At 39.0% G+C, this 19415-nt stretch overlaps 1 protein-coding gene across 2 annotated transcripts in view; it reads right to left on the bottom strand.

Annotated features, from left to right (window-relative positions):
• Positions 1 to 16495, bottom strand: part of PTPN21 (protein tyrosine phosphatase non-receptor type 21) — a 47701-nt gene extending 31206 nt beyond the window's left edge. Inside the window, exons 1-3 of one of the 2 annotated variants that reach the window (XM_037394201.1) lie at positions 15937 to 16495; positions 12044 to 12414; positions 608 to 777 (exon numbers count right to left, since the gene is read on the bottom strand). In XM_037394201.1, coding sequence (XP_037250098.1) covers positions 608 to 777; positions 12044 to 12223 — 350 coding nt within the window. In that variant the 5' untranslated portion in view covers positions 12224 to 12414; positions 15937 to 16495. Of the gene's footprint in view, positions 1 to 607; positions 778 to 12043; positions 12415 to 13186; positions 13306 to 15936 lie in introns of those variants that run through there. The other variant, XM_037394202.1, reaches the window with a different exon arrangement.
• Positions 16496 to 19415: the final 2920 nt, after the last annotated feature.

Below are 19415 nucleotides of genomic sequence, written 5' to 3'. Positions count from 1 at the left end.
TAGGAATAACTGACCAGTATATGTGATCAATTTCACTTTTCCCCTGCAGTCAGCACCACCTATGTGATGTTGCCCAGATTCACAGTAGACATGGTAATATGGTATCAAAACTAACATCCACCTTCATTGCTCAGTCCATGACACAAACACACAAAAACCCCAAAACCATCAGAAGCTGAAGCTTAGCCTGTAGTTTGCCAATGTACTGTAGTGAAAGTACAGAAAGTACTGAAAGCAAAATCAAGGAAAGCATAGCTCAATAAAATCTGCATGTGCTTTGTGCAGGAAGGATGTCCCTGAAAACAACATATGACTCTTCAAAAAAAGAGAGGCAAATACAATTCACTGACCATGCAAGTATGCCTATTACTGAAAACAGTTTTGAATAGATTCCTAAGATCACCAAAAAGTTAGTTGTTTGCTTAGTTTATCACATATTTTCAAATATTTGAAAGGGAAATAAATACATGGTTTGAACATAAATTCTGCCTGAAGTAATAATTTCCATTCTAAAGAGGCAGAGGAGGGGAAAGCAGACAATTTTTAAATACAACCATACATTTCAGAATGCTAAAAGCAAAATTATAGACATATGTATGAAGTTTACCTGGTAATCTCCTGCTGAAGCTGAGAAACAGTAGGCACATAGAACACTACTCCAAAGTACACAGTTGGCTCCAAGGCATATTTGTCCAGCTGCTTTTTCAGAGGTTTGTCCAAATCTACCCATCTGCGCTGATTCTGCTTATTATAGTACCACAGACTGAAATACGTAATCTGAAAAAGAGGTATTTCAGTAATGAAAAAAGTTAGTATTACAATACTGGATAAAATATATTGTATGGAAGTCTTGCTAGTTAGAAATAAAAGGTTTTAAAACACTGACTAAGGCTATGGGTTATTGAAAATTCTGGGAACTGGAGAGACATTTAATATCAAAAGCAGACATTACTTCCAGATAAGCAATCCACATACATAAGGTCCCCTACCTAAAAAATTACCAAACCTACTCTTTATTTGCAAAAAGTCCCTGACCCTGTTGTGGCAACTCACAGATGTTAGTAGTAAGCATTTATGTGTGACAGAAAAACTAAGAGAGTGAGGAAGGCAAATATAAAATTACAAGGGGCAGCAGATTGGGCAGCAGGAGAGAGCAAGGTATGGCTGGTCTGGGGAGCTGGCAGGCAGGCTCACATGCAATGCTGATGTACAAAAAAGCACAGGACAGCTGGTCAGTCAAAGACAAGCTCATTAAAGCACATGTATGGCTCATCCCATGAGCAAGAAAATGACCAGATACAGCAGCAAGCTACCTTGCCTGAGCAGGCAACTGTTGGCCAAGCCAAAACACAAAATAGAGCGTGCACTGGAACAGCTAGCCCTGAGAGATGAGGGATGCTCATCCCTGGAACGTCAAAATCCCACTGGACATCTTGAGCAGCACAGTCTAACTTTGATTAGATCCCTGAGAAGGAGTTTGGACCAGAGTATTTTTTTTATCACTCCACAGTACAGTTTAAATCCACACAGGAGAGCCACTCATTCAAACTTAAATTTCTCCACTATCTTTAAACTAATTAAAATCTGCTGTGGCAGTACTTATTTCATTCAGTTCTGGACCAGCAAAGAGACATGGACTGGAAAATACTCATGTCATTATCACAGCAAAACTAGAAATCCTAATTACAACTTTTTTAATTGAGGAAGGGAGATAAGGGAATGCTACAAATTACCAATTACATCTGTAGGTATTTACATGGAAATTCTCCAAGTTCTTGCTACACACACATTATTCTATGTAGAAATGGTAGAAATACCAACACTTTTAATCCAACACTTAATATATTTTCAGAGGGTTTTATCTCCTATGAAATAAAGCTATTAAGGATGAAGTTTTATAAAACAAAGATCTATTAATCATAATGATTTTTTTACATCAACAACATCTATGAATTAGACTTGGAAAAACTGTCTACCTAGCAAACGTATTTGCTGTTGTTTTCTCAGGAGCTCTAGCATTTTGATGCTTTGGAGCATAGATTCGAAATTCATTAGGGAGCAACAGCTGGTAGTAGAGAACACCCACTTTAGTACTTTCCTATACATGTCTGAGAATTCATATACATACATCTTAGTTTACAGCCTAAGCAGGACGAAGACTACCCTCATGGGATGCTGGCTGTCCCTTACAGCTCTGATGGGCTGACTATGCATGTAACAACCACAGCATGGGCAGGTATGCTACATCCCAAACATCAAGGACAGCAGCAAAGTTAATGCTCCGTATCAGCACAGACCATTAAGTAATTTTGGGCACTGAAGTTTTATTAATTTAATGCTACACCTTGACTATCTATTCCATAAAAGCATTTCCTCTGGGAAATTAGCAAAATTGGGCAACTAGACCCAATTCTAAGGCATAATGTTCCTTTGATGTGGCATACTGGCAAAATTTACTTCTTTGCCCCTCTCTAAATTAGCATAATCAGCAAAGTTTTAAGTGACCGTTGGTAGGTTTGGTGGCTTTTTTTCCCCCCAATTTTTTAAAAAAATATCTTCGAAATTAAAATTACCGTTACCATGTAATTGAAAAATCAGTATTCAGGAGAGAAAAAAAAAAGCGTGTAAGGAAGAAGCCTGCCCATTTAACCTTAACTAAGTTCCCTTCTGTGAACTCTAAGATAACTCCAGTCCTATTCAATAAAAAGGCAGGCTGTAATACAGTAATTAAATTGAATTACAACTGTTCATAGAAGAAAAAAGCAGGTTTTCAGTATAGTGGAACATATCCAGAGAAAAGGCAGCAGCAGAATGCTGATACATACAAAATAGTTTCATGGTTGGGAAAGTTTAAAAATCACCATAGAGAAGCAAACTGTATTCCCACATCAGAAACAGATGTGCTTGTAAAGCAAATCCTACAAACCAAATTTGTCACAGGCAGACACTGTGTGCCCTTCACTTCTGAATTCTGAAAACCAAGAGTCAAATTTAATTAGTCATAAATACTTCCAGTTTCAAGTCGACAAAAGGAATATATCTCTGAATACAAATACTATAAACAACACAGTTTTCTAAACTTCTCAGTCCAGGCACACACAGTTAGCTGATGCCTTAGACAACATTTGCTTTTGTTTCTGTGCTTCAATCCCCCAACCATAAGATACAGTGTGCAGTAACCTCTGCCACCCCACAAGGACATTGAGAAAGCAGTATCTTAAGGTTCCATAAGATGTTAGGAATTATAACAGTAGTATCACACAAACACCAGTAAGAAAGAAATACTCTGTTCACTGCAACATCACACACTGAAAATGATGAAGTGTACTGAAAGACTACAGCTCAATCCTTCCTGCAGACTGAACGAGGAAAATAACGCATGTAAGAAGTTGTATTTCTCTTTCATTACAAGACTAATAACACCACGCACACAGCCACAGGAGCCAAAGTCGGTCTGTGATGCTGACATCCCATAACTTCTGAGTGTTACAAACTTTAATGTCTATATAATGCAAGATGGTAAGTAAGCTAGAGGACTAAAAAACAAAAATAACACTTAAAGTTGAACTACACACCATGAGCTACTTGATCTCACTCGCTAGGAAGAGCTCAAAAAAAGAAAGCCTGCTGTTTTGGCCCAGCCCACCTGCCCAACAGGTCGACCACATCAACCCTGGGCTGAGCACAAGCTGAAGTGCTGAACTGCAACCTTCTGGGTGAGAGCAGAGGCTGAAACCTAGGGGTAACAGCTACAGAACCACAGAAGCACACCAACAAAGTTCAAAGACCTCTATAAAAGATACCACACAAACACGTTTGAAACCCAACTAAAAATGCATGCAAAAATTTCTAAGCAACTGTTTGAATAACTTTCGTCTGCAGCCTTGGTATATTTATACCTCAAAGAAGCACAGACGTGTAACAGAAAGGTATGCAGAAAAAGAGCATTCTTTTTCTGAAAAGAAAAGAACAAGACTTCCATTAACACTGCCACTGTTTCAAACTCTTCAATGGAAGATACTCCTCGTTCCACACCCTGAAGTCTAGACTGAACATATAGCCTACCTTAAAGGCATGATGATCACTTGCACTGGTCTGTTTCTTTAAAACACTGACCACTTTTTCTTGCCTGCACACAGAACCAAGTAGTTACTGGCACAATAGAATAAGAAAAATGTTTCCATGTTTTAAAATATTCTCTGGAATCCAGCATAGCTTTAAATAAGATTTTTTTCTGCCACTGTATTTTCCCTTACAAACTCCTCCAATCTGGACTATCAAAAATTAAAACGAAAGCCAAGCTAAATACTATGGACCCAAGCCTGTCTTCTGACTTGTACGCAAACCTTTCACTTGACTTCAAGGGCAGAATTTGATCCTGTGAGTTTTTAGAGGAGCTTATGCACCCTGGAATATTCGCACTGATTAAAATAGAATCCATTTTTATTCATTGCTAAAACATTTTATTATTAGCAGTTCAGGACAACATCCAATGCTAAAAAGAATGCCATGACATAATTCTTAAAATATGTTAAGCTGCTAAGACTAACACTACTTTGAGGTTAATTTATTTATGTGACTTATTCATGACTCAACCCCACTGAAGAAAATCAAATAGAAATAAAAAGAACCTATACTTTCTGTACAGTTATTTTCTACCAGGCTGCTTCTGTCACTACGGACAGGAATAGTAAGCATTTCTGCATAAAAGTTTAAGAGTTATCAAGAACACAAAAGTACCAAAAGCCCAAGGCAGTATTACAGCTGACAAGTTGGTGGGAGTGGAGTGACTTCACCTATGAAGTCAACCAGACTTCCTAAGCTAAACAGAGGACTTCTTCAGGTATGAGTGCCACAAAACTACATACTGTTGGTGACTATATTATATCTTTTGGCACGATGTATGATAAGAGTCAGAGAAGCGGGGCTGATCAGTCTTAAGAAAAGTCTAAAGTAAAATCTTACTGCGGACTTCAATTGCCCAAGAGCAGGACATAGAGAAGACAGAGCCAAACCCTTCTTGGAGGTGCTCACTGCAAGTATGAGAAGCACTTGGCACAAGCTGCAATGTGGGAAATTCCAATTAGATCAGGAAAAATATTTCACAACACGACTAGCCAAACACTGCAACAGGTAGCCCAAAAAGGCGTGAAATCTCTGTCCCTGGAGGCACCCAAATTCACCCAGGCAATGCCTGAGCCACCCGATCCAAGCTGGCCTTCCTGAGCAGAGGGTGGGATCATGCAGCCCTCAGAGGTCCCTTCCAGCTCAAGCTATTACATGATTGTATGTCATTATGGAATTGGTGCTGACAAACAGCTTACTGAGAAATTCTGGGATGTAAATTACCTAACACCTTAAAAAAAAAAAAGTGTTATCTTTTACAAAGCATTAAAAACTGAGCCCTAAGTCTTAAAATTCTCATCAGTTTCCACATCTATTAAGCATATTTTGCTGTTCCTCATCTGTTTTATAATTTGAAATGGAATCAGTAAAATGATAGTCCTTCTTCCCTGTACCGACTGCCTGATACGAGTTAGCTACAACTAAGCGCTGCGTTTCATTTTATTTTCCTTAATATGCATCAGCCTCATCCCAAATACAATTCCACTTTGGCTCTAATCTAAACAGCATTTGTATATACCAGTTATCTATTTTAGTCACCGTTTACACTATCTAGGAAATAAATAAAAAAGACAAATGTATACCAGATATCAAATATGTGTAATCTTCTCACTTGAATTTAACAACACCTATTATGATTCCCAAACTCAACTATTCCTTCCATTTTTTGGCAACATAATATGAAGTTATGTTCCCTAGGATTTTGAGACAACACCATTACTGTCCTCTTAAAAAAAAAAAGAAGAAGAAGAAGGAGGAAAATAATTTCTCTGTAAAACCTCAGACTAAAGGAAAAAAACCAGCCACTTTTTGTGGATGGTAGCAGAGAGGACAAATAGACTTTACCACACATTTCCCTGAGGCATAGCAGTGTTACAAGTTTACTTCGAACCTATGTACTTAATTATGTATTTCCCAGCTAATTTCCATATCTTACATTATAAATCTTACAGATTATCCCACAGGTTACAAATAGACTGGAAAAGAGAACTGTTTTCTAATTGTTGATACAGCGCCTTCTAATTAATGCAATCTGCTACCTGCCTTAAGGGTACAGTGACCTGAGGAATCACCATCCTAAGACGTGAGGCAAGAAATTAAAAAAAAGGAAACAATAACAAGTTTACAGAAGAATGCAATCAACATGCATTTTCAGGCTTTTTTCTTTTTTACACTGGTACAAACAAATAAACAACCCATAAGACTTTCCTGAACAGAATGCTGAAAACCCCTTCTCATTATTGAAGGATAATCACTGCAGTTGGACTTTACAAAATCCTGGTTAGCCCAAGGGCTCCACTGCGTCTAGCTTTATTATATGCTTGGATATAAAACGGCTCCTGCCATCAGGACATCACAGTTTAAATAAACTGCATGCAGGAGAACTGCGTCAATAATCTTGTACTATGCATGACTGTCAGGTACCAAGTGCAAGCTTTACCCTACTCCCAGCATTCAGAACTATGGAAGGAGACAAGAGGTCTTGAAAATCCTCCAGAAACTCAACTCTTACCACAGCAGACAACCTCCTCCAGAGATCTTCCCAACCTCTAGGGGAGAAAGGATTTGGAGCAGCCTGGACTGGCCAGTGCACAAGATCCAAGACTTCCTGGAAATGGTGGAGAAAAAAATACATGGCAGTCTTGCCACGTACCAGCCACTGAGCGGAGAGCCGCACTCCTCTGCTTACTACCATGACCAATTCTTCTTGCAGAAAAAGAGGGGCTGCGGGCTAGCCTCATAAAAATCCCACCCTTTTCCCCATCTTGAAGCTACTCACTTCAGGGTATTTTGATTTACATTGTTTTCACTGTTCTAGTACTGAAATTTCTTCAACTGTTGCTGCAGGAGGGAGCATTTAGTAGGGTAGCTATATGAATGCAGAGAAAAGTCAGTCTTGAGTCTCAGTTCTTTCATAATGGAAACCTTTTTTCCAACACACACACACAATTATTTTCTCCTAACTACTCCAATACAGGTTTCACAAATGCTATTTAAACAAAGCAATGGCCATCTATAGCTCAAAGCAAAACAGCAGGGATAAGAAATAAACAGAAATCAATACTTTGCAAGGTAATCTAACATATTCTGATTTGTTCAAACGAAAACATTGCACAAATCACAATACACTGTGGTTTACACCCTTCAAATATCTTGAATAAACAGTCTTCTGACAAGTGAGGCAGATTCTACTCATCACTGCATTAGACAAAGGTAAATAGCTAATTTACCAGCTAAAGACCAATACCTTCACAGTGCATAGAAGACATTACATCCAAAACATATTTTAGCCTCTTGCAGAAACAGTTCAGTTATCAACTTGACCAAAAAATGTAGAAAAGTGCCCTTTTTTTTATCGTGTTACTTTTTCCCACCACTGTCCAGTGGTCCAAGAACCATGGACTCGCATATCTGCTTTTGATTCCCACCTTACACAGCACTGATGTTAAAGGAGTATCATGGTCCCATTCATCAGGGACTTAAATCCCAATTGCTTTAAAACAGGAAAAGCAAAATTTCAAAGTAGTCTAAAAAGACTAAACAATGAACTAATGTCTTTGCTTCAGAAGTGAAGAAAATTTATACTATGAAAATTAGTATAAAACTGTAAGCAATTCACAGACATCATGACAGTGAAAAAATACAATTAAGTGGTATATTCAAATTCTGACCAAACTTTATAAAAAAGCTGAAGAAATAAGGGGCAACAGTTCCTAATAGCCACTGTTGCCTTCATGGAAAAACGTTAATTTTGTGCTGCTCAGCATAGTAAGACTGAGTGTAAATCCTATACCTGAATGTACAGCTTTTTTCCTTCAGAAAAAGGAAAACTACAATAACAACACTGAGGCAATTACTGATTTTTGGCTGACTGCTCTGTCCTTCAATTGATCTTTGTTCCTAATTTACAATTACAGCATGCTTGTAATTAATATATGGTTTAGATGGAGTAGTTTAGTTTTCAATAAAGTAGTGTCTTTTAAATTAACTAGATTACTAGTTAATTTACTAGATAACACTGAAGGTCTGCATTTTTGTATGTGTTACTCCATGACAATTTCTTCTTTCCTAATTATAAGGAAAATTTGGTTCAGAGAGGCAACCACAACAATTCAACCTTGAGTACTGCCTCTCCTCTTATTTCTCTAAGCATTAGCTGAAGTTTTGTCAGACTTTGATACAAGGTATAAACATAATCATGTTAGTGACACCTGTCGTGACTTGGCCCCACTTTTATTTGCCAGTCAATATGTTTACCAATGCATATACATGTAAGAGTATTTATGGTTGAACTTGGTCTTCTTTTAAAAACACTCTTTAAGTATGCAAAACACACATTAAAGAAACCACTGCACTGAATTGAAGGTTGGGGTTTTTTTTTTTGCGTTTTCTCCAAAAGCTGATATTTCAGAATTCAGAGCAAAGTTTTACAGCATAGTTCAAGCATATCTGAAGCACTGTTTCAGAACACTGAAGTTATTCAGGACTCTGATAACCTTGATTTCTTCTTTCCTATTCATGTCCAAAACAAACACAGGAACTTGCATACGCACACCACACACGGTCCAGTGAAGTTCCCTACCATTAGTTGCTGTACTCGGGCCCAAATTTCTACCACATATCTGAAGTTATGTCAGACTCTGCTTGTACACAGTAACAGAATTTGCCCCTTCTTTCTGGTTTAGAAATGTTACTAGAAAACAGAAATAAAAGAAGAGCCAGCAAGAGAGGTAAATCGGTTGTAACTTCTCCTGCCAAACATCCTATAGATATCTAGCTGGATTAACTTTTTTAAAAAAATTCTGTGTTTTCAAGTATTTAATTTGTATACTCATGCCCCAGATGCAAGATGAGCAGTGTTGCACATACTTTTTAAGGTGGCTAACAATCAGAGCTCTGAGCAGTTTTTCAAAACTTGTAATTCCAGAACAGTTTTCTGCATAAATTGAGTTTGCTTATAGTACTCTCATGGGATAAAATCAGGCTGGATTACAAAGGGTAAGTAACTTATGTTCCCTGTTCCCTTTGGCTTCTTTCCCCAGTTTCTCCGTTTAAGAGAGCTGGATTATATACCCATTGCTGATGAGTCACATTCTGGGAATACTAGAAGATGTTGTTCTTAATTTAATGCATTCATTTCACTTTTCTGTAAAGTCTAACATTCAGTAAAAAAATAAAATTACCAACATACTTTAGACTTCCTAAACTCTAATTATGTGTCCATACTAGTATACAACTTGGAAACTGAGAAGTTCCAATTGAAAGATCAAAAGAAAACCAGTGTTTAGCCACGCAAAACCATTACTTGAAGATTACTGACTTCCATAAAGATCTGTTAAAACAAATATCTTAAAAGACAGCACAGCATTCAAAATAAGCCATTCAACTCACTGTCCAAAATCAGTAATTGCAGACTACACTGGAGAGAAAGGAATATTTACAGATTTTACCATTCAATGTATAAAAAGGTAGACCTATTGCCCTGATACCTCCTGCAAGAAACTGTTTTGAAGGTGCATGAGAACTGCATGTCATAACTGTGTAGTGCCCATATCCCAGTAATGCAAAATTGATGCCTCATTTTTTGTAACTGCATTATTAAGTCTCAGTATTCAAATAAACAATCGTACTTTCACGTTTAACATTTTGTATTCACACTCATGCTTTAAGGGTGCTTAGTATATTAACAATAAGCAATACCTTATAGATAGTGTTTTACAGTATCAAGAACTAATGTTCTTTTTGCAGATTTAGGCAAAGTGCTGAGCAAATTTTTCTTTCTGAGAACTTTCTACTAAGCAAGCAGTCAGGAATGATCCAGTATCTGCTTGGCAAATTGGCTATTTAAAGGCATAACAACATTTTTTGAATGCAAGCTCTGGAAAGTAATTTATATCCCTGTTTTCCATTCCCTTTTATTGCCACACATTTTCCTGCCAAAATAATCCACGCAAGAATGCATGACTGAAAGAATCTGCTCTGAGTTCAATAGTGTACTGTCAACTCCCTTAGTCTGATATATGACTCTTAATTGAGGAAATTGCCATATTTCTCTTTTTCTTTTTAAAACAGATTTTTAGGAGTAGCTCCCAAGAAAGAGATAATGAAGAACAGCTGAAAAAAACCTGCATCTCCAACACTCTGTGACTAGTTCAATAAAAGCTAGCAGTCATCATTCAGGAAGACAAAGCCTCTGCATTTTGCAGACCAAATATATTTAAAATTCTTTACTTTCTGTTGATTTAGCAGTGACATCTGAAAGTGGATAGATAAAACGGACAAAATCCATTCACATGACAGTAACTGAATTTCAAATATATGATATCTGGTGTGTTTTAAGTAAACACTAAAGCTATAAGAGTAGTTAGATTCTCCCTTTGCTAAAGGAGCAAGTAAAAAACAAGTCATACTGTTGCACATAATTGCATTTTTCTAAAATAACTGTATACTAAAAAACATTTGGAGAATCTACAAGAATGCATATCAGGATTGAAAACAACCACAGTAAACACTTAGAGATTAATGGATTCACATGTATTTAATTTATTTATTATTCTCCAAACAAAAAAAAAATAATCTGAAAACAACTGACAACATATAGCATTTCCTATTAAGAAATCCTGCAGTAATGCATGCCATGTGCAGCAATACACGTTTGCAGGATTGAGTCTAATATTTAGTTGCTCAAGATTTAAGCAAAGCTATAAGCAGTTGCCATTGCTTCACAATGGAAATATAACATTTCAAAAAATCATAGTTATTAGACAACAATTATTTTCATGATTACTCTTATTTTGGTTACCTAAGTCTAGGGTTTTCATCCTGTATTTAAATCCCATATTCAAAACACCATTATATGGCAGACCACATAACAGAGCATGTTTTTCAGAACAGTGTTAGCAACACTAAACTTTCATTACAGGTTTTCTCTCTCCTGCCCCCCAAAAGTGCACCTGCTGTCACAGTTCAACGACTACAAAATGAACTAAACCTGTTGAGTCTGTAGTGGGAAATGTCAGTTTACCCAGGATTGAGAGCATTCAGCTACTGCAACCAAATCCACCTGTGTTCAACACAATTGTGTAACAATTACATTGGTTCCTATGTTAGTAATACTGTTGATTTCTATAAACAACATTTTGTGGCTCAGCATTTCAGAAGTAATTAACTCACTACAGGAGATGTATGAATAATCACTAAATGTGTGAGGGAAGAGAAAATTTCAGTTGCAAAAAGATCCTTCAATATATCAAGTAAGGAATTTTTTTTGGAAAAAGGCAGGTTACACAGATATATACAGATTTAACTAGTGCAAACCGTATTGCCTCATGAGGCCAGCACTCCCTCTAAATGACTACAGGCTTGCTGCAAGACAGTGTCTGCAAACATGTTTGTGGTATTTGAACAAGCAATACAAATAATTGGTCACTGGAACACCTACCATGTTTTGTGCTTTAGGTTCTTTTCACAGCACTAATCCATCAGAAAAAAACAACATGCATGCAAATAACACTTTCATATTCTTAGCTAAAAGTTGCCTCAAGCCTTGCAGTAATTCTTAACCAAGTTGCTTAGGCAGAAATATTTTTTGTTGTTGCTTTGTGGGTCTTTTGAAACAGCACTTTCAGCATTTTCAGGTTTAAAAACCAGTTGCTTTGTTTATCATTCTAATCTTCTATTCCCTGCCACTTCTCACATGTCTTCCCCTTGGGCATTCCCTAGCTTTGTAACATAAGTTTTGCAATTGTTTTGGAGTAGCCCAGGTCTCCATCAAGACCAGAAGATGAAGAAAAAAAGAGGAACACAGGATAGCTGCTCCAGAAAATAAACTGATTGCCCCAAGTGGTAAGGATTCACCACACAGGTCATCTAGCACCAGATACAAAAATCACACCGTTGCTCGACAGTTATCGCTTACCTCCCGCAATTCAAGCCTCTGAGCCACTGCTTCCAGACTTTCCTGGCCCGTGCTTTCCACTGACAGGGTGAACTCAACAAATTCATTGTTTAGCAGCTGGATACGAGCCACCAAGCAACTCTTGCTGGATACTGTGTAACGTCGAGTTCGTTTCAATTTCAGCCCAAAAGGTAGCGGCATCTTCTTTTTCCTCCACAGATGGTTACTGATAAAAAGCTATGACCACTGAGACCTTGAGAAGGGACAAGCAGCTATCTCCTCTCAAAAGGTAAGGTGCTGTAACGTCTCCAGAGATCAACCAGCAGCAGAATCCATTAAATACAAGCAAGCTTTCCACCAAGAGACAAGTAGAAGGGGCATTCACTGGAATCCTAGTAAGGAGCAGGAGAGAAAGAGAATGGATACAAGAATGAGAAATACTTTCACTGAAAGGAGAATAGCATCATGGGAAATATAACACATGTAGTTTCTCTAAATCTAAATAATGAGCATACTTTCCAAAATGCAGAGCTGTTACGCATTCAAATAACAAAATAAGCACCAGGGTTTCTGGTTTTTCCACAGGTGACACCAGTCTTTGGCAAGTTGGTATTTTTTTTAAACTGGCTAGTTAATAATGAGTCTTAATCAAATGTGGCTGCAACGCCTTAAAATAAGTATTTCTAAATTGAATCAATACTTGAATAAATACATCTACAAAGTCTGAGTTGCCTAAGCTATTTCTAACACTGAAAAAACCCATTTTCTTTCAGAGCAAATCCAGCAACCTGGCTTGTTTTTCAGAGCAGCATGCAGCCTCAGCTGCTATCTGCTGGATTAAACACAAAACCCAGTCTCAAAAACGATTAAGGCCCCCCCCCCCCCCAAAAAAAAAAAAAAAAGAAAAAAAAAAACCAGGAAGAGAGGCGTTAATGCTCACACCTTAGCCATTTCCTACCAGACAATTAAAATCCAACTCCTCTAATTTTCCCTGATTTACAGCTAGCTGTACCGTTCGTTCTTATGCTAAAGTGCTGTGTGATGTTTCAGGTCACGCTTTGCCTTGCCGAGAGAGCATGTGAATTCTGAACACCATTCGTTTTCTTATTTTTCCTTGAAAAACACACTTACTCCTAGTCGAAAGGCAGCCACCCGTTTCCCCACCTTTTGTAAACACCTTCACGCCTCCTCTCCTGTCAGCCCCGTAACACAACAGGCTTCGCCTTTCTCCTCTGTCAAGCACCTTCTTCCCGCAAAATTAGTTGCTCTTACTAGCGCTGGTCTGCAATAGCACATGCGAAATAAAAACATTCGCTAATATACGGCGGGGGGGGGGGGCGGGGCGGGTCTCACAGGCCCGTGCGCTGAGAGAGGGCAGGCGCTGCGGCTACAGCCCACCCTGCAGAGACAGCCACCGCCGGGGGGCTGCGCCGCGGGGCGGGGGCGATGCGCCCCTGCGACCGAGACCGGGACCGGGACCGTCCCCCCGCGGCGCTACCGGGGGGGCGCGGCCACCGCGCACCGCTGCGAGCGCCCTGCGCCTGGCGGCCGCCACCCAGACCCGGCCCTGCCCGCCGCCCGCTGCGCTGGTTCCCCGCACGGTGGGAGCTCTGCCCGGGGACCCCTAGTGGCAGCGCCGCACCGCCTGCAAGGGAAAACAACGGCCTACATGGGTTTTTTTCAGGCTGGTACGTATTAGTAACACATTTTAAAAGGTATAATTTAATTTCTGAAGACTTTTTGACTTAGACAGGAATAACGTGAGCATATGCGTTTCTTTGGGGTGGGGGAAACGGACTGGTCTTCCTAGCGCACCTGTGTTTAAACTCCAAGGTGTAGCTATACTTTTACATTTGTATACATACCTAGAAACTATGTGTTACTCGACACAGCCCCAAATGCGGCTGAAAGCCTCCTATCCCACTCCCTAGTCCCTCGCAAGCAGCCCGGCACAGCGGGAAGGAAGGCAGAAAGGTGCCAAAGGCCTCACGGGGAGGAGGAGGAGGCAGCATTGGATTTTTCCTCAACATCTTTGCAACCCTAGTCCAAAGAATGACAATAAGCATATTTCGTGACCACATTTCTAATAATCTGGAAGCAGTTCTACCATCCTACACAATCTCCATCCCCAACAGATACCACCTATAAGCTTAATTGAATCAAAAAAAACCCCTGACCCAAACACCAGCTTGTTTATTTTTGCATGCAGCTGCAGAATAAATAACTGATAGCAACAGGTTTGCCTGAAAAATTTAGGGATACACAGGGACTCCCCACTTTATTCCTCGCTCCGCACTTTGATCCTCCAAATCCTGCCTCCCTGGAGCAGCATGCAGGGAATGCTGTACAGACAAGCTTTTATTTTCCTGCCCACTGCCAGCAGAATCTCACACTGGGTTTATTCCTGGCAGAGTAACTTTTGGCTGACTGACCTCAGCTCACGTCCCCGAGGCCCATTTTCCAATACATTCTTTGCACAGTTACGCACTTTCTTCAGTGTTGCAGCAACGAGAGAAACCAACTTACTCATCTTTTTGAAAGCTGTGGTCAAAGCACAGTGCTGTTTTAATCTCAGTTGTTATGTAGTACCACTGAATATGAAAGACTTCCAAACTTTTATGCCCCCTTCAGGCCCTTAGAAAAGTATTCTAAGGGCATTAAAAAAAAAAAAAGAAAGAAAGAAAAAGAAAAATAAGAAAGGCTAACCAGAGGCTGACCTGACAGGTGACATTTCCAAACCATCTAACGCTGACATGAGGCAATCTCAGCCCTTCAGTTATTGCCCTATGCAGACAGGTAGCAATGCAAGCAGAGGAAAGGAGTTTAGAGCAGAATTTTCAGAACGTGCCAGGAGCACTCTTCAGGTTGTGAGCTGTTGTTTGCATTTATTGCCTTACTGAGCATTTATGTATTTATGCTAAACAATTTAACTCAGTACATGTCTGACATAATCTTCATTACTTCTTCTGAAACACGTTTATAACAAGGAAAACTTCAGTAACTAACTTCCAGTCCGTGCCACAAAAGGCCAACTAAAAAAAATTCCTGACATATAATAAGTGCTGCAGAACAAAGGCAAGTTTGATGAGTAACACTGAGGTATCATTCAGTAACTTCTACTGCTAGCCATGTGTGCTTCTTGCAAACACAGCTGTGCTTTCTGCAGTGCTAGGCGCTCTCATGTTTGCCTTCTGCATTACTTTGAATTCGGACACATCTATGTTGTTATAAAGCTACTTTAACAAAAAGGAACTACATACTGACAGGAGTTACAAATCCCATTGATGACCTCTACAATAACAAGCCTTTATTTAGCAAGCCTGGAATTTTCATGCAACAGCTAAAAATGTCTTTATTGGCCAAACTTTGTACATTTATATTTCAACACAAACAGGTAGTTTCTAAAATGTTGTATTATAATTTCAGCAACATGGCCACGACTGATGAACAATTACTGAGTACTGTGGTATCTTTCCCCTTTACTGACACTTCCCACTCCCCTCTCAATAATTAGCATTTTATTTTACAAAGAATTTTTGAACAGCCTGCATGAATGACAGCAAGGAAGGTGAAACTGCAACATATGACGGTGGAAAAGGGTTCCTATTATTTCGAATGCTTAAAATACATCTATTGCTTTCAGAAATATTTGGGGAGCCAAAAAAATCAGAATACTCCACCCGCCCCTTGTTTTACCAGTTAATCTTTGACATGACTCTTGGACTGAAAGAGCAACAATAAGTGCATATCTCAAACCTCCCCCACCTCCAAAAGCACAATTCTACAGCCTTTACTTTTCAAAAAGTAAATGCTTGGAACTCCTTAGTCTTACAGTACACGGCAGAGAAGATCACCTGCCTTTTTTTTTTTGGTTGGTTTTTTTTTTTTTGCTGTGCCTCCTGTTTTCCCCTTACCTTGTGCAGCGATCCAAAGACACCCTGTCTCCTTTCACATACGTGTAGCCGAAGAAACCTCACAGCGCTCCAAGACTCTTTTTCCCGGAGCCGTCTCATCTGTATTCCTCGGGAACTGACTTACTGTATTCCTCTTGTCCGAAACAGCTGCTATCTCGGCTAACCCACCTTCCTCTCAGATCACTCATAGTGAAAACATTCCTCACTTCCTGTCTCAAAAAACTTGCTCTGGATATCATTCCACTGAGGAAAGAGCTGGGGGTGGAAGAAAATACTGCAACAAAATAAACCTGTGCCAGCCAGCTCTTCAGGCAGCCTCTTTCATGTGACGCTGCGCTGCATGCCTGCAGATTGTGTTCTCGGGAATATTTTCAAATCGCCAGTCTCTGTGTGCCTCTGTGTGTGTGCATTTAATTTCTTTTCCTGGAGGCGTTCCCCTTGCTCTATCCATGCGGAAGGATACGCTGAAAGAATTAAAGCAAAGGCCCGTATGCTTGTAGCCCATTACCTCAGAGAGTTGGAATGCTTGGCAGGGAGAATGTCAGCAATGAACAGCTGCTTCTCTGGCTACAGGGGCATTACAGAAATAGGGGTTACAACAAATAGCAGGCAATCCTTGCTTTTTTTAATCATATGATCATTTATTTTGAGCCTTTCCAATTAAGGCAAATCTCTTACCAAAAATTCTGTTGGTCTTACTTTCACACAGCTTGGAAATATTTTCAAGGTTTAATCCATATGTGCCATACCAAATGACCTATGTGCATGCATCTATGTCTGCAGCTAAAAACAAAAGTCCTTGCAAAGTTTCAGCTGTTGGTCATATACAAAGCAAGAAAATGCAGGCTAAAGACTGATCTTTCATCCCTTGCCTGGACTTAAAACTCCCAAAGGTGTCAGTAGAAATTATGCCCTTAATAACAACTGTCTTAGCAAGTATTAAATACATATCAATTAAGTAATATTTACAGTGTTTAACTAATGCAAACATCATATAAGGGGCTGCACTCCAGTCCCACAAATATATGGAGATCGCTGTGTGTTTGCGTGCATATGAAATCAGCAATTGTATGCAATTTCGAATTTTACAGCTCTTCACACCATGTGAGCCAGGCAAAAGTACATACAAACTTGAAACGGATCAGGGATGAGGAAAAAGGTAAAGTGAGTATGTGAACACTGACTCATGTGAACAGCAAAACTTAGAGAGTATTTTGGTAATGTAAAGTGCACAAACATGCTACTGTCTGAGCAGGTCTAACCTGCAAATCGACTATGCAAATAACATGTTACTCAGCAGGACACTAGTCTCAGAAGAAATATGTAGGTAATTCTGTACTATGATGAATTCTTCTGAGTTATTTCTCTTAGACACAATGGTCTTTCCTCAAATCAGGGTAGTATCTCTTTTTTTCCCCCCTCCATACATCAGCCGTAGTTATGATGAGCAGTCCATAAGCCAAAAAAAGAACAAAAAAAGTTCAGGGAAATTTTATATTGAGTAAAATAAACTAACTTAGAACTAACCAAAACAGATACTCTTTTCTAATGGTATCTGCTACAGGCCAGAACTATGGTTACTTGCCAGAGAAAAATGACTAATACAACACATGACAAATCTAAGCCATGAAAATTCAGGGTCACAGCAACAATTCCTCCTATTTCTAAACAATTTGTACTGGAAACAAGGTCTTAATTCACATCTGACACATTTCCTATTGTAAATCTCGATCACACCCATTTCTTGCCTGATTCCCTGCTTAGAAGCTGCATTCGTTAGTTTTCTTACTTTCCGTAGTTAATCCTTGTTGCATTTTCTTTCTTCACATTTACCTTAAAGACAACACCTCATCTTAAAAGAGATGACTAGGACATTGTCAATATGCTCTTCTGCAGCCTACATTTTCTCCTGAAGCTCATCAAACTTTTATTCCTGAATTAAATTTTTTTGTTCTGCTTTCTAGAACTCCAGTTTGTATCCTAACATTGGGGTTTTCTGCATTTTCTCCATTTTGCCCTATCTCATTTTTTTGCCTCATCAGCTCTCTATTATCTGCTTTGCTCCAACTATCAACTCTAACTGAAAAGGACAGAGAGAAAGGCCTCCATGAACATGTGATGAACACATCAATAAGACATAGATTGCCTCAGGGCACTGTGCTGTGCTCCTGCATCTCCCCTTTAACCCTCGGTCAACACTCATGACATGCTTGGGTAGAAATACCTGCATCTTTTCCTGTACTCTTTATTCTCTTGTTGAAGATTATGAGAGGAAAAGACTAATATCCTGCAGCTGAATTTTGCAGCCCTTGTTCTGTAAGTACAAAGAAAAGTTTCTGCCCGTTAGGTTGAAATACTGCCTGCTTATAGTGGAGCAGGGATAAAGCTACTTTGTTCTTATTGACATCTTCCCTTTTGGGACAGTTTTGATTTTTTTTTTCCATCCTGGTCCAAATATGTGATTGCAGTTGAGTGTATCAGCCAACAGGGTGAAGGCTGACGCAAGTATTCACCTTGTTCCAATTCTGGGAACTCCTCTGTCCAGCATCAGGTCTTTGCACTAACTAATGGTAAGACAGAAAGTTGGAAGTGAGCCAAACAGGAAGCAGAATCAGTCACCCTCCAGGCAGAAAAGTGGTATGCATGCATATATTCCTCGGCCTAGTGGAGAGTTACTCATTTGTGATAAAAACACAGGCAGGAAGGCAGGATAGTGCTGAAGCTACTAGTTAAAGGGGCATTCCCAGGATGCTGAAACAATGAAGAAGTCATGTGGAAAAATAACTTGATTTACTCACTAGCCATGCAAAATAGTAACTTCATGAACTGCAAAGTCCAAATACCTCTGATTCTACATGCGACTCAAAGCTGTTCTCTGAACAAATTCAGTTTATTCATCACTTCTATGTTTTGCCTCTGTCTCTGAAGCCTCCCTGTTTTTGCATCATTCCATTTCTTATTTGTGAAAAAACAAGAGATAGTTCGGTCTTTATGGATCATTAGATATTTCTTGATGGTAGCGGAGAGAATGGAAGGTGCTAGTAAAATGAGCATACAATATGTCCATTATATGCTTGAAAGCCTAAAATTTCACGTTTGCAAGATTCATTTTTACTTATAAGGCACTGTGAAATGTTGAACCATGTTCTACTACATAACTAATTAAGGTTATAGAATTTCTCGGATTAGAAGAAAACAGGCAGTTTTCCTATGCATAATGCAGCTCTGAGCTTGAAACAATGAGCTCCTGTTGTCCTGTTGTTATGTGCAATGGATACATATTTTTTTAGAACACAGTATTTCTTTCTAAGGCAAATCCATTAGTTAGTTATGAAATAAATTCAATTCCTATTTCTGTCCTTCAATAATGACTTTTCTTGTTCCAATAATAAAGTAATAAAACTTACTTGAAATCTTAAGAGAGCAAAATGCATCTCTTGAAGGTTAAAATGGAATGTTGCAACTAAACTGATCTGTTA

The sequence above is a fragment of the Falco rusticolus genome, chromosome 7, assembly GCF_015220075.1.
Source record: "Falco rusticolus isolate bFalRus1 chromosome 7, bFalRus1.pri, whole genome shotgun sequence".
Classification (NCBI taxonomy): domain Eukaryota; kingdom Metazoa; phylum Chordata; class Aves; order Falconiformes; family Falconidae; genus Falco; species Falco rusticolus.
Note: the sequence above shows the minus strand (reverse complement) of the source record. Positions and strands in the feature narration are given on the sequence as shown.